This window comes from Pelodiscus sinensis, chromosome 2 (assembly GCF_049634645.1).
Source record: "Pelodiscus sinensis isolate JC-2024 chromosome 2, ASM4963464v1, whole genome shotgun sequence".
Taxonomy (NCBI): domain Eukaryota; kingdom Metazoa; phylum Chordata; order Testudines; family Trionychidae; genus Pelodiscus; species Pelodiscus sinensis.
In genome coordinates, this window is record NC_134712.1 from 185,470,207 (window position 1) to 185,496,861 (window position 26,655).

At 39.5% G+C, this 26,655-nt stretch overlaps 1 protein-coding gene across 9 annotated transcripts in view; it reads right to left on the reverse strand.

Annotated features, from left to right (window-relative positions):
• Positions 1-26,655, reverse strand: part of RBMS3 (RNA binding motif single stranded interacting protein 3) — a 995,810-nt gene that overhangs the window by 414,863 nt on the left and 554,292 nt on the right. For all 9 annotated transcript variants that reach the window (XM_075921983.1, XM_075921980.1, XM_075921982.1 and 6 more), the window contains one exon: positions 15,636-15,694. In XM_075921983.1, coding sequence (XP_075778098.1) covers positions 15,636-15,694 — 59 coding nt within the window. The remainder of the gene's footprint in view (positions 1-15,635; positions 15,695-26,655) is intronic.

Genomic DNA, 26,655 nt, shown 5'->3' on the forward strand with positions numbered 1-26,655 from the left:
AGAAGCTTTTGATTTTTTTTAATCTCCAAAAATTGGCCATTAATGCTCAGATGGCATGCTTTCAAAAGGAAATAAAGAAATTATCTAACACCATGGAAAAATAAGTTTCCAGATTACACTGTCTCCCTTAGACCTTACCTGTAACACTGCATTTCATTCTAGTCACCTCCATACCGGCAGCATGTCAATAAACTGTAGGGAGCTCAGTGATGAGCAACAAATTGAACAGAGGTCAGGAGGATTTTTTTTTTTCAATAAAAGATTGAAAGAGCAAAATACGTAATGTTGAGCAGAGCAAATATTAAAGATAAGAGAATGAGAACATTCTATTATAATATTTGAAAAATGTAAAGAAAATACCAAAAAGGGAGATTAATGAATTAGAGTGGTGCATGGGGGCAGGACAGGGGGTAGATAATGAAGACTAATGGGATTAAATTAGGTAAAGTAAAATTTAGGCTGACAATAAAGACAAAAAATCCTAATAATGAGATTTATTGCTCAGGGAAATAATCTCCCAGGTGAAGTGATGGAAGCACCTGCATTTAGGACTTTACAAAATGTGGCTGGAGAAAAGCACTGATATATAACACAATGTATAAAGATATACACACTCACTCACTGTCTCGGGCATAACACAGCACTGGCAGATAACTAAAGAATTAAACTTTGAAGCTTTACCCCTATGGAGAAGTGGTGGTAGGAGAAATGATTGGTTTAGTAGAGACGCCCTGGTCTCTAGAAGATAGTACATACAACAAGGCATCAGTAGAGCTCAGCTCTATACCTAGTTCTGTCGTTTATCCACTATATGACCTTTCTGTTTTCCCTCTCTGTGAAACGGCTGGTAATAGCACTTCACAAAACCGGAGGAGCACTTTGAAAGCTGTGGAGAAATAGCATTGTGAGTGTGTCACTCAGTGCTGCAATGCCTCCCAGGCTAAGGGTGTGGCATTGCAGGGGTTCTCATTCCTCCTCAACCTCCTGGTTGATCATCAGTTTGGCCTTGCAATAGCCTGTCTCTTTCTGGATCTTCTACAGTCTAGCCCTTCAACCAAGCCACCCCTTCAGTTCAGTCCCTTGCTAGGACATTCAAACTCAAACTATAAATCCAAATAAATATCCAAGACAACTATTATTCTGCTCCTCTGGGACTGAGGTTCTCTGCTCTTCATCTATTCCTAGGGCCTGAAGAGTTCTTTTCTACAGTTTCTCACCATTGGTTCCACTCTTCTCCCCAGAAGCTCTGGTAGCTAACTTCAGGGGTCTTCCTGCTTCTTACAGGGCTTCCCACAGGAGTGTCATTTGCTCCCTATGGCTCTCTCCAGCCTACCTTTATCAGAGAGAAGGAACTCCCCTCATCCATCTCTGCTGGATCTTCTCCCTCTCTCAGAAGCTCTCCCTCACTTATCCACAGCTAGGATCACTACTGTAACTGAGTCCATATCAAGATCATCTGGAAGTTAAACTGCTAGTTCACAAGCCACGCTGAGCCTAATGACCCTTAAAGAGCCAACCAGCTTGTAGCAAGGACCAAATAAGTGATGAAATATTATAAAGGAGGTAATAAATTAGTGGTGAGGTTTCTGATTAAAAAGTTGCTGCCACAGTTTGTTAAGGTCACAATTTTGTTGTGGGACAAAATTTGAAGGCACCAGGTCATGATGCTGGTACACAGAGTCACAATGCCATTCAAATTGGAGGGAGCTATATAAAGCTTTAGTGAATACCAAAAGTTGTAGTTTCCACCACAAAACAAGACTGTGATTGTCTTACAGTCTTACTTATAATTAAGCTAGTTGTTAACCTTGGAAGTCAACTAAATGTTTCCAGAGCATACACTCACATGTTGTATATCAATGTAAATATTTGGGTTACTATAGTACTCTTGTTGATTAGAAATTCCTGGAATAAATGAGTGGTCATTTGAGGGGAGTACTGTTATTGCTGCATCTTAATTTCAGTTACTAAAGACATGTAAACCAGCTATCCCTACTAGAAAAAAAAAGATTCCTGAAGAGGGATTGCACTGTGAAAAAACCCACATGGGTAATGGTTTCAGAGGGGTAGCCATGTTAGTCTGAAATTTTTTTTAAAAAAAAGTGAATAGTTCTACAGCACATTCAAGACTAACAAAAAACGTAGATGGTATCATTAGCTTTCATGGGCAGAGCCCACTTCTTCCAATGAAAGAATAGGTAACTGTGTGTGTGTGTGGGGGGGGGGGGGGGTTTCTGACGAAGAACAAGCAATGCAAGCAGCAAGTATCAATTTTGTTGCAAAATGAACCTGTACTGAATTGCATTTCTCAAGCTTGCTCTAGTATCAAAACCAACATTAACAAAACCATTACATGAGAGCACTGTAGTATAAACAGTACATTTCTAATAACTGACAAATCCCTGGGGAGGGGAAGGGGTAATAGACATAGTTATCAGGACATATGAAGCTTTAAACTGGAAGTAATTTGTTCAATGGCTATTTTAATGGTACCATGTCCTAATCTTAGTTCCCATAATGTTTGGCTGGGAGCCAGTTGGAATGGTTCGTTTCAGCTGCACAGATATCTTCCATGGAGGAAATAAAAGAATTTTAAAACCCAGAGTCATTTCCTTCGGTTCTCATCTCACTCCGGAAAAATGTCCTTTTGGTCAGTGATATCTCCAACTTAATTCCTACAGCATGATTTTGAAAAAAAAAAAAAGGTTTTGTGAGAAACTTTTTCTGAAGAACTGGAACTATTCCCTATAAGCTCCTTGCCAGTTTCTGTAAAATACCTCTTTTCATTTCAGATTCTTGGAAAAGCAATAGATCCTCAATACTATGACATTAATTTAAGACATACAAGAGGTAAAGATCTGGAAAGCCCTTAGTCACACCAGTAGTCCTTTTAAAATGCAGGGAGCTACGGTTTCAGAAACTGGACCTCCAGATGATCGGGTACTGGCACACATGTTGTACCTGTATAATACATTCATGCATCTTCAAACACTTAAGTGTGCAATGAAAGTAAGTAATTACATGCATGTTTATTCATATAAACAATTACCTAGTTTGGGTCAAGCAAAGAGCCACTTGCATAAATTTGCAGGAGCAAATGTAGCAGAAGAGTTTTACAGAAATAATGGAGTTAGTATTTCACATTCAATATTCTAAGTGCTAATAGTCAAAGTAATTCAACATGAGGCAGTCCTGGAATACTACCTGATTGTGGTTAGAGAGGAAGAAAAAGCAGTAAAGCCTCTCAAACATATCCTCAAGTTAAGGACAGTGATATTTCTGAAAACACTACAATAAAAAGACCAAAGCATGAGACTTGGTATATTTGGTGCATTCATGTGCCCTATGATCTGAAATATTAGGTGTTCTTTGTTCCAGCATAAACTCTGGAGCATTAGGAAGTTTCAGAGCTCCCCATCTGAAATATGTTCTGTGGAAAAGATTGACATTTGTTAGGACCCAAATCAACATGATGTTTCAACACATACTTTCCTCTAAGCTTAAGTGCCTGGCTGAATCAGAGAAAATGCCCTTATTATAACTTTTTATAAAATAAAATGAGAGTGGACTAAAGCAAATTTATGAAATGGGAAACAATTATTTTAGCTACACTGACAACTTGGAATGTTAATCACAAGTTTTTAAGCTATTTGTTCCAGGAATACATACATGTAGTTCAATATAATTGTTATGACTGATCATGGATCTCTCTAAATTGTCATTCAATTATAAACATAAAAATATATTTTCTCAAGGGCTGCCAATTCTCTCCTAGCTGTGTAACCCAATGTGCTACATGAGATGAAGCAATATGTCACCTGTTAATAAATGACTGTTTAAAAAGATATTAATAACTAAATCATAAGCTAGTTGATCATTGTTGCAAGATTCTTACACAAGAAATCTGTGTTCAAATTAAAGGCCTTATTCTTTCACTATATGTTTGGGTAATGACTTATAGATTGCAGCTCCAGTTGCTAGTAACATGGTTATCTACTAGAGAATAATAAGCTATGAAAAATTGACATCAGTTTCATCTTATTAAAGCACTCTGGAAGCTAGCTGATGAAAATAGGAAGTAGACCTATTGTATTCTTTCATTTATACATGTTTTGACTCAAAAGTTCTTTTCGGTGCATCTACACAGCACCCGAACCTTGAAATAAGATACACAATTTGTGCTACGCAAATTGTGTAGCTTATTTCAAGTCTATTTCAAAATAGCTTATTTCCTCATTTGGCGCTGTCTACACAGTGCCAAATTTTGACATACAGTGCTATTACAAGCCATCCCTTACTCCTCGTACAATGAGGTTTACAGGGATGGCGAAATAGCGTGTCTGCTATATTTCAAAATAGAGGACGCGTTCAAAAGATGCGGTATCCCAAAATAACTTTGTTCATACCCTTATTTACTCTGACAAACTAATGATGCAACAACACTAATGGAACATAAGAAATGAAAAGCTTATGTGAAGTTGACAAAATAGGTGGTGTTTCTGTGGATAAAATGGAATAGCATTAGAATTATAGCACACAACATTTTTTAGAGATAGGTAAATTCAAACCAAATGTTAACTGCAAAGTTTCTCCCTTTTACATTGCACTCCTCTTTTCTCTCCCAGGAATGCCAAACCTAGGAACAGTGTCAGTAAAAAGGCTTGTCTATACAGGAATTAAAGCAAATTCCTGGTTTCACTTAGTCCTATGGACACATGTGATTTCACTTAAACACAGTGGGAACACCAGACTTTAAAGTTATAATCTGACAATCCCATTTTGTTACAACAACCTCATATTAATAAAACTTGTATCAGGAGTCTAACTGTGCTCAGTAAAGGAGACCACAGGAACTTTGTGGTCTGTGGCATAGAGGCCTGCAGTAACAAGGGTGGGCCAAGCAGCACTGACATTGCTGGGCCACTGGTTGAGGTATTGAAGATGCACAAGATGGTGCAGGCTTCTTTGGATTAGTCCCTGGAGACTATAACATCTCACTCACACGTCAATGGTACTGGGGGCAACATTACTGTGGATACTACCTGATTTTGATAAACTCAAGAACTTTGACTTAGAGCTGTTCTGAGACCTCTTGAAGATTCAATGAAAGTCTTTAAGGTGCTCGAAGTCTCCAGTACGGTGGCTCTCTTACAGCTGTGTTCTGAGGTGGTTTTATAATCTTCTTGGTGGAAGTCTGTCACTTATAGGTCTGCTGAAGGCTTCTGGGACACTATGGCCACTTGGAGGCCACAGTCGAAGAAAGGTCTCTAGGCCTGGATGTGAAGCTGGTTGAAGACAACACTTCATCATGAGGAGGCAAAGTTTAATCTTCCCATCTCTCCTGGAACAGCTCATAAAATGAACTGTGCTCCCTCTGTTCACTTGAATTGAAAGTTCATGCTTTGTAATATACTTTGAACACAAGATTATTAGAAAAGAAGCAAATCTTTCATTAAAAAGTCATGTGATTAAATCTGCCTGATCTTGAGTTTGCAAAAATTTGATCAAATTGTATACATTTTACAAACCTTTTCAGAAAACTTTTTCTCTTATGCCAAAAAAAAAAAAAAAACAGAAAATGTCACTGCAGGAAGAGGAGATGTTTTCAAATATCATATCATACAGCTAATGGATTAAACTTACTGATAGGAATCTGGCTGTCCCATCCTCCATGTTCTAGTTCAACTTTTATCAATGACTAGCCTTAATCATATAGGGTTAAATTATGACATTGTGATCTATCCTAAAGTAAATTTGTGGGTTAAAATCTCCCTTCCCATTTTCCCCACTGTTCCAAGGTATGAATATGGTGAAACTCATAGAATAGCTATGTAACTGGGCACACTGGAAGAGGGCAGAGTTAAGTCCATCCTATTTAAAGGTGGAAATCAGTATCTTCATAGAATCTGCTACCACTATATGCTCTAAGTTGCAGAAAGGTACATAACCAAGCCCCTAATGGATTCCTTCTTCCCTGGTATGAGCACACAGGAGGGCTACAATTTGGCTCAGACTACTTTGTTCACATTGAACATTATTTAGAGCCATATCTTGAGAAGATTTTCTGCATCTGATTCAGTTCTGCTGAAATGAAGGGGATTGTTGATGTGAATAAAATCACTCATATCCAGAACCTACTTCTGTATTTCACCTATGGTAATGACTCTTCATTTTAAATATAACTGTTTTAATATTCTATAGCAATAGCCCAAAGCACAGTCATATCACTTTATGTAGGCTCTAGAGTTTGGACCATTGCAATCATGTAAGAAAAATGTTTCTGATACAATAATATAAGCCACATGTACATAGCTTGAATATTTTGTACATCTCACCAAAATCCAAGACATTTTAAAAGCTTGTTTCAAAGCTTTCCTATCTTTTAAAAAATATGTTTGTTTAAATTGGCTTTAACTGATCTCCCACCTCCTGCTCCCTCCTTTGATCAAGAAAAAAAAAGACTTTTGAGCCAGAACATTCAATTGAAGAACAGCTTAGAATTTTCCACTTAAAAACTTAACTCTCAGTCCTAGCCTCTGTTTTCTAGAAGTTGGATCACAATGATTACCTGTTCCGTTATATCCCCCCTGAAGCACATGGCATTGATCACTGGAGGAAGGCAGGATACTGGGCTGGATGGACCCTTGCTCTGACTCATATATAGCCATTCTTATGTTCTTAACTGACATGCTAATCACTGGTCCATAGTTAGCTTTTTAACAATGGAATAAATCACCATAGAGCATTGGGAACAACTGTATGTGGCTGAAAAGTCTTCAAAAGAGTGAGTTAATAATAGGAGGAAAATATGATTTTTCTCTGTTTCCTTTCTTGCTCCAAAACTTTTTAAAATTGACCAGCTGTATACCTTGTCCAAAAAATGTGGAAATTTTGTGAAAATACTTGTCAACATTTTCCAGAATTGTAAAATTTCACTGAAATTTCAAAATTAAAATAAATACGCCAAATCTAGTAATTTAACCACAGGCCAGAACAAAAAAATATTTTTTTCTTCTTCTCAGGCATTGGCATAGGTCACTTCAATATAACTTCACCCACACATTTTCTTTCTTTAGTTAACAAAGCAGAATCATGAACATTGAAGCCCTTTCAGTATAGCCTTGGCGTTGACTTAGCTTGAAAAGATGACCCAAACATAACATAAAGCTTCTGAAACCAGAAGGCAAACAAAAACAGATCAACATGTATTATTTTAAAAAATCAGAATTTTAAAATTAATCTCATGATTTTCTGGATCCTGGTTCAGGATTTTTGACTGTAGGGGGATGGTGACACTGCAGTGCTGCCACCTACTGACAGGAATAGGTCAGACAGGTCAGACCTTAATGGTGGGTGAAATTCACCCCATGCAGAAGAATCCACACCATGCCAATGCATCACTTAAATGCCACCTAAAAATAATCAAAACAACGCTGAAGGCTAAGCAGCACATACACGTTGTCTGGGCCATCTGCACAGGGGTAACTTTCACCCATTGCATATAATTAAAAAGGCAAAGCATGTGGCAAGCTATGACTAATGCATATTGTGCTAAAATATGCGTACTTTACTGCCACCTCATCCTCCACTTCTCCCACTTCCTCTGTGTGTGTTTGATTCTTCAAGTCATTATATCCTATTATAATCCAGGATCCAATCCCGCAAAGATTTACACACATGCTTTACTTTATGCACTAGTCCCACTTAAATCAGTGGCTTGACTCAGAGTGCCTAGTTACACATGCACAACAGTCTTTTGGGAACTGAGTCCCCGAACTCTAAATACTTTTGAAGAGTGTTCACTTCTGTACAGTGTTTAGCACAACTGGCCCTTATTCCTATTAATATATGATAGTATTAACATCTCATCAGTTTCTCATACTGGTTAAACCGGTGGGTTTCTTCTTTTGCTCAGTGCATAGACAAGTGAGTTTCTGCTGCCGTAGGTGATTTTTCCTCCTCATTGCCTGTATACATCCTCAGGCATTATATACAGTTATCTAAAAATGGTCACGTTATCTCTAAGCATGAAGTCCCAAATGGTTAAGAGAAATGAAAATTCTGGCATAGCTAATAGTGCTTTACTTTTTGTTTATTACCCCTGAGAAAGAAAACATTTTCTTAATTCACTTGACTAAAATAGCTCCACTGTTATAAACAAGTCAGGAAAATGTATTAATTGAAAAAAATGGAAAATGATTACTTTTCTGATAGTTAGAATATCATAAAAGGGAAATCGAGCTATTCTGTAATTAACTGATGCTGAGTCAGGATGGTTCTCGATGTGTAACTATAATTTAGTAAGTGACTGTCAGTAAAGTTGGTTGGCAAATTGTCTCTTTATATCAAGCATGTATAGGTTTTGACACATATAAACTACTTAATAAAATACATGGTCTGGAGCAAAATAAACAGGACAAAGGTGGTGAAAGCAAGCTAAGTAGTAGAGGCTGAGCAAGGCTGATAATGGTGCCTTATGGAACATCAGGATTCTCCTTCTATAAAAGAACCATCATTTGTTGGAGTTTTTAGAAATAGCTGAAACCTTTGGGGAAATGGGCTTAGGAGAAGCAAATGAACATTGAAGCACGACCTGCTTCAAGCAAACATAGATCAGATAACAGATGTTTACACAAGCCATGGGATCCAGCAACATACCATGAGAAAGGATCATAACAGGAAGTCCAAGCTAAGCAAAGTGATTCCATGAGATGGAGAAAAAGCCAACGTGTTATCAGAAAATTTAAACCCAACTCACCAAAAATTAGTATTAAAAATGCTCTTTAAGACTACTGCACATATGAGACAATGGAAATGCTTACAAGCCACTCTTGAGACCAGCAGACATACAGAAAGATTACCTCTTTGCCAAAACCCTTCTGAGATGGACACCAGGAGGCTGACTGAGGATTACATGGATCAATGTATCAAATACAAACAGAAAACTGATTTTTAATATGTATGAAAGGATGATAAATAGATTACAATTTTGCAACTAGTATTCAACAAATTTTTAAAAAGTGAAGTAATGAAGAATGAAATGCTATACCGTGGCCTGCTTCAGCATCTTAGGAGTCATTATGGAACACTTTCCAGATCAATTATCTGTTCATTTATTAAGGAATGACTCGTGAAATATTTTGCTAAATGGCACAAAATATATTTAAATAAGAGTCCTAAGAATTCACTATGATGGTGTTTCCTCTCTGGAAGACTTGACTTTAAACCCAATATACAAATTTGACAGGTTTTTCTTAAAACAGCACAGTATTAAATAAAGTCAAGAATTGTCTCTGGCATGAGCTGCCACAAATGAGAAGTAATATTTTGCAGACATGTTGGAAAATCTCTCTCCATCACAGTCTTTGCAGTGGGAGGAAAGCAACCAGTGCTACCATTGCTGCCATCAAATAGGTGGATTACTCAGAAAATCCCTTTTATTTCCATTAGTGATAATGTTGGAAGCATTTATAAATCACAAATATGAAACTGCCATCTCCATTTATCTGCACTGTAGTAACTGTGATGGTCCCAGGAAAGGAGACACGCACGGTAGAGAAGTTCATGCCTTTTATTGGGTCTGCTGGTTTTTTTGGCCCAGACCAGTGTTACCAGTAAGCTGTGAACTTGTGTGGCCATTCAGGAGAGAGTCAAATGCCACCCAGAAGATTAGCAGAGTGGCCACAGCTAGTTTTTGTTTCTACCACTGGAGCACATTTACACATGCTTTGGTGCACATACAAAATGTATTCCGCACACAGATGTAAAAATTCCACATATAGATGGAAAAGGTTAGAGGGAACATTGCTCCAGACCTGAAGCACAACTCTGTAGTTTGAAAGCAAGCACTTTCCACCAACAGAAGATGGCCTAATGAAGATATTCCCCAATCCCAGCTAGGGCATCTTCAGTCAGATCCCATTTGCAAATCACCAAGGCTAACATTAAATATTCAAACTTGTGATATTATATTAGGACGGGGTAGTCAACTGGTAGATGACAGGCTGAATACAGACTACCAGATGCTTTGAATGGACACTGAAATCTTTTTGTTTGTTTGTTTTACATACTATCATTATTGTTATTTTTATCACTTTGATTATACCTTGACCAAGGTATCTGGATCTTGACAAAAAATATTTGCCTACTCTGAATTAGGCTTAATGGCCCTGCATGAAAGCAAAGTGAAGTCAACAGAAAGACTGGCATTGATTTTAGTGGGCTTTTTTAGGCCTTATATCACAAAGACTGCAGTGAATAGTCAGGTCTTGAACATCCACCAGTGTGTAGTGATATATATATATATACACATGTTGAGGAAGAACAAAAGTATACAGAGGATCTGATTTTTCAGAGCTTCAGAATACAAGCCAAAGGAGAACTGAGAATGCTAAGCTCCTTTGGAAATGCAGACCCCTAGTTTATTTTTCTTGATACTAATTTGGTTCAAGGACAATATTAATGTTGCCTTCAAATTTGCACACTCTACATCTTCAAATAATTTAGCTGGATATCAGGAACTGTTCTAATTTACCACTACTGCTGTTAGTCTTCTAATTCTCCTGATTTAATTGCAAACATTTAGTGAGTTTTTAAAGATACAGCTCCCGGATTCATGTGATTTCATGAGAATCTTAGAATTCACTTAAAAACAAATTTCCCATCCCTTACTGTTGGGAAGCAAAACTTCAAAACTTCAGAGTGTACCCTCAAGGATAAGAAACTAGAAGAAAAATAAGAACCCAAAATATATTATTTAACCAAAAAAACCCACTTCATTTTAAAGCCTGCCTGAATTTTGGGGACTGACAACATTGGGTTTGTTTTTTTTAAATAGCGTGCACAAAATAAAATTTGTCATACAATACAAAGAAAAAACTTATCAGCAATACAGTTGAACTTTGGAGTATTTGACTTAGGTGGGCTAATGCGGTACCCTTCCAATATAGGAACGTCTATCCTTGCTTGCTTAAACAGCCTGGCACATCGCAGCATAATTTGCTATCTCTGCTCAAGAGGCCAAAGACTGAGTGAACGGGGGCGGCCACACGTGAGAACTACAACAGAATGGCAGAGACATGCAGAAAAGCTTGCAGCCCGCCTGCCTGCCTGCCAACAATAACCCTCTACCCAGTCCTGTCACATCCCTCACTTTCATGAAAACCCCAACATTAAAATATTACATAGTGCTACATTTTAATATTAGGTCACTGAAGGCATGAAACATTTTTAAAAATCTGGGACAGAAAAATCATCACATTGATTAGCTATCCAGCCTCTGAAATAGGACATTGTTCTTTTAATACAGAATAGTTTCAAAATTAAATATATGTGTTTTACAAATTATTTCCTATCCATGAGATCCAGCATGTATGCCTCCTCCCCACACACACATACTGAGCATGCCTGGCCAGTGTGTGCAGTTTACAGTCAGTGAAGAGGCACAGAACCCCTGTGCTAGGTCTCTCTCTCACTCTCTCAAAATGGCAGTTCTGAGAATCATTGCTACCAGAGCCCACTTATTTTGGTTTGTGCGAGTCCCAATAAATAACATTTATTAGTTAAAGAGCTGTCCATGGAGCTTAGCTGCTTTCTTCACTAGAACAGGATTTTACATGGACCTGTTCCATGTTGCTGTTCTGAGCCAAACTTCTCCACTTTGAATATGATACAGTAATAATTAATAAATACAAAGCATAAGTCCAGCAATACATATTTTAAAAGTGATGTAAGAACATAAATCTTCAGAGTCCAGCTCTGTAAAATACTGTGTCTGACACAAATTTACAGCTATGTACAATATATTACATACAAACATATCCAGATACTTCAAAATGTTGGTTACCAGAGCATCTGAGCACCTCATACATTAGGCTTCAGTTCATGAGGGTGTTTTAGAACATGAGTAATCCTACTACTTAAATTTAAGCCAAGGCAGACCAATATTTGGGCAGAGGTAGTTGGTATCACCATATCACTTCCTCCTCATTGCCTCTACTCTGGTACCAGACCTGTGGCTAGGGCAACAAGGCCACCCTTTTCTATAGACAAAGAAAGATAAATTCATACATAAAAAGGTCAGTGGGCTTTGGATCTTGGGCTCAGTACAGACCCATGATAAACAGACAGTCAGACTAGATGTTCCTTTCTGACCTTAAACTTAAGAAACCCTAATGAAAGCACATTTGTAGCCTAAACTTTTACCTTTTAAATATGAATGAGTAGAGTCCAACAACAGCTTTCTAGAAAAGCAAGAGGTTTCAATGCAGTATGACAATTTCATACTATGTCTCTGTGGTTTCCCTCATCACTTTATATACACATTTCCCTCAAAGACAAAACACTCCCACTCATTAAATCAAGACTGGCTCTTTCTCTGTTCTATAAAATGAAGATTGTAAGGTTGAAGAATCTGTCTTCTAGAAACGACCATATCTCAAGGTTTTTATTTCATAAAACGGAATGATTCCCAGAGATAGGAATTAAGACTACTGGTCATTCTCCCACGGCTCATCTTTCAAGGTGCTGATAAAATGTCCAAGACTATGTGAGCTCCTGATTATACTAGGAAGTAAATCTGTACACACACCATTAGAGTCTGGAAAGGCAGATGCAGATGACAGTAATTCATACATCAAGGAATAGGCTTGTATATTTGGCAGATTAACTGTTCTGTATTCCATTGCTATGAGGTATGGGAAACTGTACTTTGAAACATCCATTACTCACTCCCTCTGCTTTAAACATGTAGCCCTATCAAAGGAAAGCCAGTTGGAGGGAAAAACCCTGAAAAGAGAAGCGCCAATGTACTTAAGATTAATGCTTCTCTTGAATGGCTTCTTTTATATAATTTTCCCTAACTTTCAAAATCAGCAAATACACTGGACCCAGAAGGCAAATGCGTGGAAAGAAAAGCAAAAATGGCAAAATTCTCCAACTTATACATCAGGCTTTTGAGTCTGAACATCTGTATGAATTGTGTGGCCATTTTTCATTACACTCAATACGTGATTGTTCCCTGATTTGTTCAGTGATTTTTGGCTATGTTGTTTTGACTGTGCTTGATTTTTTTATATTGTTCTACAACAGAATGATTTTTGCAGTCAAATGACCTTTTGATTTGGTAGCTTATGTTGTTGGCTCCAGTGATGAACTCGCCAGTATAGATATGTGGTCAGAGTTGGCATTGTGTTTGGTTGCAGGGCTGGGTTCCTGGATGCTTATTATGTGGTTATGTGGCATGGTTACCTGAAATAATTCAGGTTGGGGGATTGTCTGTAAGCAAAAACAGGCTACTGAATTCATTACTGGAGCCAACAACATAAGCTACCAAATCAAAAGGTCATTTGACTGCACATCCAGTAATCTGATCTATGCCATCAAATGCTAGCAATGCCCCACTGCTATATATATTGGACAAACTGGACAGTGTCTGCAGGAACGAATCAATGGACGCAAATCAGATAAATGTAAAGGGAACATACAGAAACCTGTTGGGGAACACTTTAATCTTCCTAATCACTGTTAAAAGATCTTCAAGTGGCTGTCACAAAGCAATTCTACTAGAGAGATACACAAAAAAGCACTGGAATTAGAGTTCATACGCAAATTCAGTTATCACACTAATGGACTCAATTGTGATGAAGGATGGTTGGGACACTAACAACCTAACATTCAATGAAGGTGCAAAGATTCCTGTCAGGAAGGATACTATCAATTGACTTTGATTCTTATCTGCTTCGTTTTAACTACCCAATCTTCAGATACTTACTGATTCCCCTCTACCTTCCTGATTTTCTATACCCTCTGCTCCCTGTCTCCCTCCACCCCCACCTTCTCTCCTATTTATTTTGGGTCTGCACATCCTAAACTCAAAACTCCAGTCATCTGAAGAAGTGGGCTGTGCTCAGTAATATTACAGACTGGTATGCCTACTGGACTGGCCATCTTATTTTTGTAAGCACCTCTGGCTCATCCTTACCATATCTGCCATGTCCATGCCATCAATTGTAAATAAGTCCATCTATTGTAAATAAGTTTATGATCATTCATTGGTACTACTGATGCCATAAAGATCCTTCCTCTAAAATATGAACAAATGTGTCTCACTTTTTCCTTTCTGTAAACTATAGTGAAAACAAATGCTACTATATTCATATTTTCATTATTACATAGCATCTATTGCTATGATATAACAGAATAAAACAACCCCAAAAGACAGAAGATGAACTCCTTCCATTCTCTTCTTTCTCTCTCTCTGCACCCTTTTCCTTCCACATTTGTATTTTTCTGCTGCATCCTTTCCTTGTATTGCAGCTCATCATGATGTTGAAAAGGTTGGTGGAAACGATAGAGCAATGATGAACAGAAGGCACCATCATGTCAGACTGCTTGGTGAGATAGACACTGCTCTCAATTTTAAAGCAGAAAGCACCTCATCTTGCGTATGCTGCCTAGTACAAGGTGTATACAATAACTCCCAGAGCCTAACTACATGCACCTGGTAGGAGACCAAGCCTTGTTGGGACAATGGTTTTGTCAGGGTAGAATTTAAGTCTCTCTTCCCAACATACCCTTGTGTGGCTATCCACTGCTGCTGCTGCATGGGTTATAGGGCAAGAAACTTTATATGCCTCTTCTGCCAGTTACTGAGCATACCTTGTAACATTGGCAGGATTTTGCTCCTGCTCACTTTTTCCTCAAGTTTCTTTCCATATTTCTGCTCTTATATTTCACTTAAGAAGTAGTTTGCTACTCTAAGATGCCACAACACTTTTCTAACCAGGACTACACGGAGAATGCTTTCTCTCCAGAAACCATTCTTTTTTAGACAAATTTAATTAGACATCAGTCCATAAAGATTCCACAATTCACTAGCTGTGGAACTCCAATTTTATCCTGAAGGGAAATGGACTCCACAGTAAGAACTTAACATTCTGGTAAAGTGAAAGTCCCACCCATGAAAATGACGGACCTTCAGACTGATCAACAATAAATAATGTTAGTCTTCAGAAATCTCGGTATGTGTACATATGTATCTATTTAGGCAAAGATGGAGAAACACACAAATACCACACTTCCACAGTGCACACTATTTCACTAAAAGAAACACAATATTTTTAAATATTAGCAAAGAAATTAAAAATGCAAAACTGCAAGCATAAGAGGAACCATTTTCATATCACTGTCACAATTTTATTATCAATGTTGTGCCACAGTGCATATTTTCTTCTTCCACTAATGTAGTCTGAGACTTTATAGAATAGAAAAATTAAACCAGGTTTTGCTTAGGAAAGTTTTCCCAGGGGTTTCTCATTTTTATATAGGAAATCAATTTGCATCACTGATGATATCATTCAAATCAGACAACGCTATGTGGTTAGAAGGTAATTTACTTTTCTACCGAAGCAATTTGATACTTGTTCTGATTTGCGATTCTCATTTTGTTTGTTAATGAAAAAAATTAATGAGCAATGTTACTGGAAAATACAACTCATAGCACTGGCATTATTAAATATGTTTGCAATATACTGTACATTATGTTGATTGCACAGTCGGAGCCCGAACCTTGGCGGTTGGAACACCAGTCAATCAGGAAAAAGACACCGAACTCATCGGGAGGACTCTGCACATACCTTTGCACTGATTTGTGTTTTTGTCAAGAATTGCCTTTGTGGATACAATTTTCCCATACCTAGAGAGAAAGAAAAAGAAAAAAAGAAAAAGAAAAAAAAGAAAAATGCATGTTATTATATTTTAACCCTAGATCTCTGCAGACTCAATGTTCCAATCAGTTTATTATACATATGTACACACACACATACACGTGAGAGAGAGGGGAATTCACCTATAATAAAGTTACAAGATGGACAGTAAAGCTTCCCCTACATTCCCCAAAACTCTACCTTAAGAAGGATGTTCATTTTCCATTCCAATTCTGATTTCTACATTGAGATGGCCAAAAAAATACTTGTTATAGGAGGGTCCAGTGGAATACCCAGATAGACAAAGATGTTTCTTTGCTGATATAAATTAAGTTTCTTTAAATGTATATTTGTGTTTTAAGCCATCAAAGGAAGTTTTGTTTTTTAATACGAATGGAGCAGACTCGTTCCTACCATTCCCCAAATGCCCTAAAAAGTTGGCAGACAAAAAATAGAAAACCAACGGAAGAATTATTTTTCTTAAAAAGGTAACAAGCACATTGTAGATAGTGAAAGGTTTTTTTTTTTTTAATGGCTTTGTATCTTTAATCTTTTCTAGCTGAATACTGATGAGTGTTTACATAAATGGCACTTTAACAAATAGCACAGCTTAAGAGTATCTCTACAAGGCTCATACACCTCAGAGGATTTTTTAATTTCATGGACCGGCCACAACTTGTTGCATTCACCAATGAAACCACAAAGTGAGTGTCTCTCTTATCTGAAATGGAAGAGGACTGAAAATGAATATTTCATAGGCACTTTAGAAACAGCTGGCATAGTGCAACAACGAAAAAAATCACAGAGAGGATCACTTTTTGCAATCAAGTTTTGCAGACTCTGCTTCACTACACAGCTCCTCCTAGAACGTCTCCTTTTACTCTCTCCTGCCAAATTTAAAGATACAATAAGACTAGGGATGTAAAAATCTCATTTCATCAGTTAACCAATTAAATGTTATATTTAACCAGTTAAATGCTTAAATGGGAACGGGCAGGTGGCTGGAGCTCCCTACACCTGTAGCACGGTAGGATGCTCCAGCCAGGCTGGGCCTGCCACGCTGTGCCTGCCACGCTGTGCCATGGGTAGTGAGCTGCTCTGGCTAGGCTGGGCCCACCGTGCCACACCATAAGTGGGCAGGGAGCTGCTCAAGCCCTGGTGGTCTGGATTGTCCCCTGCCTACGGGACAGCGAGCCCAGCCAGAGCAAGCCTCTGGCCAGGCCTTCGGTAGACCATAGCCATTAAGCATCACCTGGTGAGGGTGATGCTTACCAGTTAACATTCACATTTCTACAATACACATAGTCCAACAGATTGTGCTGTCATTTTGGAAGATGCACATGTAAGATATGACACACCATCATGAATTATGATACCACCACTAGATTTCATGAGGATAGGCATAACACGTTAGATATACAGACATTCAGTCAGTCAGTATTCTCTTTAGAAATAATAATTTTGGCCCTGATTCAAGAAAGCATTTAACCACGTGTGCCCCTAAAGTTGAACATGCTCTTATGTGCCTTGCTGAACACAGAAACATTCCAAAGCTGGAGCCCTATCTCCACTTCTCTTTCACTATTCTTTAGAGTGGTATTGCAGCTGACTTAGTCACAGCCCAAAATCAAACAACACACATCCTAAGAATATACAGTAGGACCTCAGAGTTAGGAACACCTGGGGAATACTTTTGAAAATTTACTGTGTGAAGGAAAAAAACTGCTTCCCCCTTTATTTTGTTTCACATTTTACATTTTTGAATACATTACTGCACTGTATTTTCTTTTTTAAATATTTTATTACTACTGGATTTGTGTACTTCTGGTACCAAATGAGGAGTGTGGTCGACTGGCCAGATCATAACTCTGGTGTTCATATTTCTCAGATTCTACTATAATGCAAAATTCTCAGCAGGTGTGATTTGACATCATTTTATCAGTCAACTTACACCAGGAGAAAATTTGGCCCAAGCAGTGTGTTTTTATTTATTTACATTTAAAAACCAAATACATGCAAACTATGCAAATAAATAAATAAAATAATACCTATCTATATAGTCTTAAGAGTCTTCAGTAGATACTGAGAAAGAGAATCCAATTAAAATCAGCAGTTAACCCACAATAACCTCATATAAACTAAACCTCCAATTAAACTTTCTCCAAAAAAACCCTAAAACATCAGTCTTCATTAGGACTCTCTCATAACATTAAAAACTCCAAAGAAATAGATATGCTGTTCCATCCCACCCTGTGCGATTTAGAAGTCTATCCATAAAGTGATTTACTTGTGAGTGCAAGAACCCACAGCCTGAAATCTGAAGCTACTACTTAAATATGCTTTACCCTTTGTAATTTCTTGCCAACAGAAAAAGACATTTATGATTCCATTACATTTACTGAAGACTTACCAAGGTTATTTGCTTTACACTACAATCCTGCAAGTGCCTAGTCACATAAGTCATTTCACCTGAAAAAGTAAGTCCTGTTCACCTACGCATTTGCAGTTGGTGTCCACTGGAGTGGTACGTGGTACAAAAGAATGCTTTCTATTATGTGAATAGCCTTTCACACTAATACAGTATATAGATATAAACCCTGAATACAACCACAAGAAAGTAATTAATTAATTTTGGACACAATTTTCTTTAATATTTTACAGTAATCGGAACATGGGCTCTGATGAGTGGTGATAATTTGTGTTCCGCAAAGTAGAAAAGTATTTATTTTATCAAGAACACGATTCTTAAATAGGAGGATTGTAATACAAGGCTCTGATTTCTCTTTGGATTTAGTTGGCTTTCTTGTCAGGATAAGCGGTGTAATTTTCATTCTATTCACACAGAGGTTGCAAAAGTGGATTCCACAATGGGAATTCACATGCAAATACGATGTTATAATACAGTGTAACTCAAGAGATGGTCTCTTAATCTGTTGTCTTAAATACTAACTACTAGCTTTTAAAATTCAACAGCTCACATGTTTGCTCTGTACAATATTAGTAGTTTTATAATATAAATATACTATTTTATGTATGTCATGGGAACACATTAGGGTTGCTAGGTGTCAGGTTTTTGACCACACACTCAGACAAAAAGGGACCCTGTCAGCTCCAGCCAGCACCAGATGGACTATTGAAAGTCTAGTCAGCAGCACAGTAGGGCTAAGGCAGGCGTCTGACCTGCCACCCATGTCACTCCTAGAGCCCACACCCCCAGCTAGAGCCCTCATTCCCTCCCACACTTCCGGGGTCTGAGGCAGGTCAGTGAAAATGAATGAGGGAGGGTGGAGAAGAGAAGCAATAGCGGTCAAGGGCCCCATTTCAGAAAGGTACGGGGAAGCAGCCATGCTCTCTAGGATGTGGCTTGCTTTTCATCCTGTTCCCCGGACTATCAAGGAGGGAGGGGAAAGTACTTGCATTCCATGCATGCTTCTCATACCTGACCAGTAAGCATCCTTCCTTCCTACTTTCCCCTTTCTCCCTGATAGTCCGGGGAACAGGATGGAAAGCAAGCCACATCCTGGAGCATACGGCTGCTGCCCCACTACCTTCCCGAAACGGCGCGCACTCTTGATAGTGGGGTGTATGGAGCGAGTGGGGGGTGAAACAGAGCCTCAGAGAAGGGGTGGGGCAAAGGTGTTCAGCTTCGTAAGAGTAGAAATTTGGCAAAACATTAGCACTACTGCATTTCCTGCTGAGGTACATGGTATGTTTTGGAAGCCATTCTTCCATTGGGCCTATATTCAAGTGCTTCATCAAAACAAAAATATGGGAAGCACTGTAGTTCAAAACCCACCACCATCCACAGTGTGGATTTCAGGAATATATCTTTAAGGTGATCCTTGCTGCATCATTTTACCTAAATGGGGGTGGATGTTTGCAATTTGTAACGCTGTGAGTGCCTCACACGGAATATAGTCATGAAATACACTTAATGAAATTTTGAAAGGGTTTCCATATTGCAGGGCTCAAGACAGACCAATTTTGAATTTTCCATAATATTTTTCACACAACTTTTTTTATTGTCAACATTATTCAAATTTTTGAAATGTTTTAATTTATAATATTTGTCATTACATTTCAGTAATAATTTTGATAGATATTTGCAGGGCTCGACAATCTATTGAATCTACTCAAACGTGGCGAGTAGATTTCAGCCCGGCGCCCCGTTTACCGGCAGCGCGCACATGCACAATGTGGCTCTTGCGCATGCAAGTGCAGGGCTGGCAAGCGGCTTTTGCCACAGTTTGTCAAGCCCTGGACATTTGGATAAAAAAAACCACAAAAAATTAAAGAAAACAAAATGTACAGATTGTTTTTAACCAAATAAAATTTTAAAAGGTCTGATTTTCAACAAAATTCTTTTCCTTTGGAAAAATAATCCCTATCAGCTCTAGTACTTATTTGTTTCGGGTGAAACTACTTAAAACTTCACACTAAATATCCTGGGAGCCAGTGGAACTAAAAACTCAAAGCGAGCATGGTGCCTATGGGTATGGGCATGTGCAGAACCTTCTGGCCCCTCTGTCTAGGAGCTGGACTTAGCAGCCATTTCCAGGAGCAGCATGGAGCCAGGACAGGCCCACTGCACTTCTGACCAGGAGCAGCCTAAGATAAGGCCCACCCATGAAGACTCTCTACCCAGAAGCTTCTCCTGCATCCCAACACCTGCCCCATGTTGAAACTAGGGATGTGAGTGGAGCAGCCCCCATCCATGGAGGTGATGGGCTGGAGCAACTCCCCTATCTACCCCTGTTTAATTGTTTAACCAGTTAAATATGTTTAACCAGTTAACTAATTAAACAGGATTTTGCATTCCTAGTTAGAACCCCCTCCTACAGCCTCTCCCCCTCCAAGATCCTGTACCCCAATCCTGAGCCCCCCCCCCCACACTCAAACTCTTCCCCAGAGCCCAAACTGGACCTCGTTTCACACCCAAAACACCTGTCCCATCTCTGATCCATATCCCCAGCAGGAGCCCACACTTACAGTTCCACCCCAATCCCCTGCCCAAGCTCTGGCTCTGCTCCTGCACTCCAAACCCGTTGGCACCAGCCCAAGCCCTCTCCTGCACACCAAGCCCCTCATCCCAAGACCCACAATCTCAGCCAGAGCCCTCACTCCCCTCCTCCTGTGCCACCCGAACTCTTTCCCCACTCCAGAGCCCCTTCTTGCACTCTGAATTCCTCATTTCTGGCCCCACCTCAGAGCCTAGGTGAAGCCCAGAGCCTCCATGATCTTCGCCCAATGGGCCTGTGTGAGTCCTCTGACTGATTTTTTCTGTGGGTCAATGAGCTCTGATAGAAAAAAGGTTCCCCACTCTGTGACAATGAGGCACTTCCAGCATACACAGGGCAAAAGACAGTCTCTGCCATGTTTCAATAATCATGCATTAGTACGTCTACACTGTAAGCTTATTTTGGAAAAAACTATTCCAGAAGATATCTTCTGGAATAGCTTATTTGGAAATACAGCATCCACACTACAGGGAAGCCTCAAAATTAGTCTGAGGCAGGCTCCCCTAATGTGGACGCACTATCTCGATTTAGAGCCCCAGGAGGCATTGGGGAGGAATAACTTAGAATGGCCCTGGTGAGGAGCTGTTTCAACATAGCAGCTGTGGAGTGTCCACACACACACCCTCTTCTGAAAGAGCTAAGTGGGTCTTTTCCCATGGAAGCTTATGCTCCAATAAATCTGTTAGTCTATAAGGTGCCACAGGACATCTTGTTGTTCATTCACAAGAAGCGTTATTCTTTGTGGAATTAGGTTTACCAATGTCAGAAAAAGCCCTCAGTTATTTTCATTTTCTTTCAAAATAATGCAATTGCTGTATGGACGCTAGTAAAGTTTTTCCGGAATGAAGGCCATTTTCCGGAAAACCGGTGCAGTGTATTCGCACCCTCAGTCTTACAAGGTTTCATCACAAACACAGTTATCAGCTCAGGTTCACAAACCTAAATTTAAGATTTAATGTCTGCTGTATGTTTTACTATGAAAGTTTTACACAGCTCTAGCTCTAATATTGCCTTTTCATTCCTTATGCTTTCCTGAAAAAGATTAGCTTCTGCACGTCAACAACACCCAAGGAAAACTCTGGTAGCAACTGGTAACAATTTAAAATAAAATAAACTTTTCATCAGTTCCTTGGATATTGCTAGCTCCAAGCACTGAATGTGATTTCAGGTTATGAATCTGGCTTCAGGTTTACAGAGGGCCTCACCCTGCAGTGCTAATACACAGGACTCCCAGAGAATTAACTGAGAATTCTGGGTGCATAAGGAATGCAGAATAGATGCAGAGTTTATTATGTTGTTTAGCTGGTATCTCAGTATGATACTATTTAACAACCGATCATATTTTCACTTAGAGGCTCTAGGTGGTAGGATCAGCAGTTATGGAGCAAATATCTGCAGAAAGTTAGCTGGCATGTTAAGTATTTGATATCTGGTGTTAAAATTATATGGAGCACTTAGAGGACACTTCAGTTGGAACTGATGTGAATACTCAAAATGAAAAATTATTTTCCATTGTTCACACCAATAGCCCCCAAACTTTTGAGGATTGTGCCCCCCCTTATTCTGTCCATGCACTCCTGCCTCCCCCTCAAGAAAGATTCCTCCAGATTTACTAATGCATACATAAACATACATAAGTTTGTTTTATGACAATCTTTCGACGGTAAAGTCACCTGGATTTCTGAAAAAAAAAAAATCTCCACAGAAGCCTTGTAGAATTTGGTAAGAATGGTTATGTACCTTGCTGTACAGCTGTGAAATGAGCAATGAGACGTATTGTACACATAGATTCTACTCTTGGTGTAAACATGCTCAATGAATGTGATATCAACCCCTGCACTCATGAGGCCCAGTCACACAAAGCAGAATCTATGTGGACTGCCACTTGAAGAAATTCTGTTTTTCACATGATTGTTTCTGGTCACTTCATCTGCTGCTGAAATACATTTTTAATCCTGTACTTTTTTAAAAAATGAAAGATACTTACTACTTAAGCCATTAAATATTGTTTTTCCATAAAACTCAAAGAGCCCCATATCTTTTGGAAAAAAGCTCTGCATTCACAAAAGCTTCTTTTCATTTGCCTATAGTCATAGTAGCAGAACTCACGTCATTTTTATTTTCATTAATCTGTGCACACGCTTGAGGAAGGAGTGGTCAATGAATCAGGAATTTGCTTTTGGGTGCATAATTGTATTTCTGCCCAATATAGTCAATGTTTAATCTGGTGTATAACTCGCACCTATTATTAAGTGTTGCTGCCTCTTTCGCCTGCTTTATTCTGACTGTCATATTCAGAACATGTAATTTCTCTTCTGACTATAGTATAAACAAGCATAGCAACTGAGAATGGCATTATGACCAAAATTTTCAAAAGTGGCAGTTAAACTTTGGCTCCTGCATCCATCTTTAAGCCCATGAACAAATGGCCTGATTTTCAAAGATGCTGATCACTACCAGTGCAGAATGAAGTTAATGCAGATGTGAGCACTCACTACTTTTGAAAAATCAAGCCATTTATTTAGGTACCTAAATATGGGTGACATAGGAGTCTAATTCTAGGCAACCATTATTGAAAAGCTTGGCATATATGAGAAATGAACAACCTTTAGCAGAAACATTCGAATCCAAGATGTTTTAACTATTGAAGAAATGAAACATGGACCCTCCTTTCTGATATCCTCTTTGGGGGACGTTTGCACACCACTCTTATTTGAAAACAAACTATTTCAGAATTGTTTTTCCAAAATAGCTTATTTTGAAATAGCATGTCTATACTACAGGGAAGCCTCAAAATTAGTCCAAGGCAGGCTTCCCTAATGTGGAAGTGCTACCTCGAATTAGAGCCCCAGGAGGCCCTGGGGAGTAATTACTTTGAATGGCTTTAGGGAGGAGCTATTTCAAAATAGCAGCAGTGGAGTGTCCACACTACTGCTATTCTGAAATAGCTATTTCAGAGGAAGTGTTATTCCTAATGAAAAGAGGTTTACAGATTTCTAAATAAGCCATCTGTTATTTCAAAACTATTTTGAAATAACGGAATTGCTGTGTAGATGCTCGCATTGTTATTTCAAAATAACATCAGTTATTTTTAAATAACTGCGTTATGTACATGCACCCTTAGTGACTACTACAATCACACAGAATGAAATACATGAATAAATTTGCACTGGCTTATTTATTGCAAAAAAGAAACAGAATCATACATCGATAAGCAGGTCACCATCCTACTGACAGAAAATGAGACTTGAGCAGATGATGGTAGCCACAGCCATGCTCTAAAACAATCCACTATCAGAGGGGAGAATTAATCAGCATCTAGAGATGTGACTCCAACATGAGAGTACTGAGCCCCAAGGTCTCACCCTTCTACCCCATGAAATCACACAGCAAAGAAGAAGTAGGCATGGGGGTAGGAATGTGTTATACTGGAAACTTCCAACATGTAACTCTTTATATATTACTGTATATATTTTCCAAAATTCAAAAAGATTCAGGTTCAAGGATAGGTGAAGATTTAGATTGAGGAAAGACAGTCAAGGAGAGGGTGGGTATGCTTCTTTTTAAGACATTCAGTCATACCTAGCAAACTGGGGGACAACGCCATTGTGTCTCCACATCAAAGCAATCAATCCTTTACACAAAGGTTATTTCATCTCAGATGAGCAATATGAATTAGAAATTTGCCCATTTTATATAACAGACTGTAAAAATCTACAGGCTATCCAAAACCCAAACCTGTATCTAGAAATTTCACTATTGCACATCATGTAGAATATGCACTGAGCTGGACATCTAACTTTTCTGGTGTCTGGCCAAATCCTTCAAGCAGCTATAAGCTTTCCAAAACCATAAGTCAATTTGGGGAAAGATTCTGAGGTCTAAGTCACCCCCTACAACAGGGGTGAGCAAAAGGACCTCCGCAGGCCGGATCCAGCCCACCAAGCTGATTGATCGAGCCTGCAGAGACCCTGCCACTCCCCTGCCCCCAGGCCAAATAAGGCCTGGGGGCAGGAGGAAGTGCAATAAAGTTTCCTCTGCACTGCCAGGAGTGTGCAGCACTTAGAAGCCCCATGTGCTTCTGGCAGGGCACAAGGAGGCTTCGCATGCTCCCCTGCCCCCACCCCGACTGGCTTGGGAGCATGTAAAGTTTCCTTCACCCTGCCCCCACCCTGCAAGGAGCATGCGGTGCTTAGAAGTGCCACACACTCCTGGCAAGGCAGGAAGAGGCTTTGCGCTTTCCCCCATCTCCAAGACAATCAGGCCTGGGGTCATGGGGAGTGCGCAAGGTTTCCTCTGTCCTGCCCCCACCCTGCAAGGATCATGCAGTGCTTAGAAGTGCCATGTGCTCCTGGCAGGGTAGAGGGAGGCTTCACACACTCCACCCACCTCCAGGCCCTGACTGGCCTGAGGGCAGGGGAGCATGCACATTTTCCTCAGCCCTGCCACCAGCCTATGAGTAGTGTTCGGTGCTTTGACGTGGCACGCACTCCTGACAGGGTGGGAGGAGACTTCATGCGTTCCCCACCCCCAGGTCAATCAGAGCCTGGGGGAACATGCAAAATTTCCTCCCACCTCCAGGAGCATGGGTGCAGGCACCTACATGGAACCTCTGGGGAGGGGGGGGGCAAAGGTGCTCCCCCACCCCCAGACCAATCGTGGTCTGTGGGTGGGAAATCAGGGAAGTATCTTGGTCCCACCCCTTCTGGTGCAGCCCGGGGCCACTTCAAAATTTTCTGAACTGATGCCCGGCAAAAAATTATTGCCCACTCCTATGCTACAAAGTGCTAATCTAATCCTTCTTCACTTCCATTGATTTCAGAGGAAGTTCATGATGTTCAGTTCTTTCAGGAGATGCTCTGCAACTCTGAGAATCCCATCACAGCTGTTCCCTTTTCAAAATCTGTGTCTATAACACCAAATTACTAGAAGATCTGTAGGCATGACCAGCACATTGGAAATTACTAGCCTTCTCGTATTCATCAGAGTATATATCTGGGTGTGGAGGGAGTAGTAATCAGATGTGTTTGTTCTAAACATGATTATTATGGCCAATGCACTGATATACACGACTGCATTCTTCTTCCACAAGATAGGCAGTTTTAAAGTCTAAGTTATGGATCATCCCTAGTCATTTTATATAAAATATATTTATATACAGTAAAGTGACAAAGTATTGCATTATCCAAAAGTCATCCATACAAGTTCTGATATTTTTGTTTAAGGAGGACTATAGTGATTTAGTGAATAGATGGAATATGTCTTAATCAAAGATCATTCTACATTCAGCAAAATGTGTGTTTTCCAGAAATGCCTTGAGGGGATAAGTATCAAAGTAGGTACATGTACAAATTTGTGACCACACTGTTTCTTTCTGACCACACTGTTTGCCAAATAACTGTACAGATATGTATGAGCTACACACACAGGAAAAATCGAATACAGGGCTACTCAACATGCAGCCCATATGTTTGCGTCCTGTGGTGTGGTTTGGGTTTATGCGGGGGCTCAACATGTGGCCCACGGGTGCGATCCTTTGAACATGGCCTCCACTGGGAACACGCTTCACAATGGCAAGGCATCTCCCAGGTGGGTAAGCACTGAAAGATGCAAGCGGAAGGGATGGCTGGAACTGACGGATACAGAGTGTTGGTGTTTCTAGCGCCCCAGAAAGAGGTGCTGGAACACCTGGGCATTGTGAGGAATGCTTTGTATTCATGCCCGTCAGTGTGAAGGAAGCTATTTGCATATATATGCAGCCCTTGACATGAGCTGAGAGTATCCTTGTGGCTCCTGGGGCTTCCAAAGTTGAGCAGCCCTGGTCTAACAAGTTATTCCAGATCAGGCTACTTTGAAATTTATACTCACTCAGATATACTGAATATAAATCCCCCTTTTCAGGCATGCCTTTGGCTAAATTCACAATATTTAGA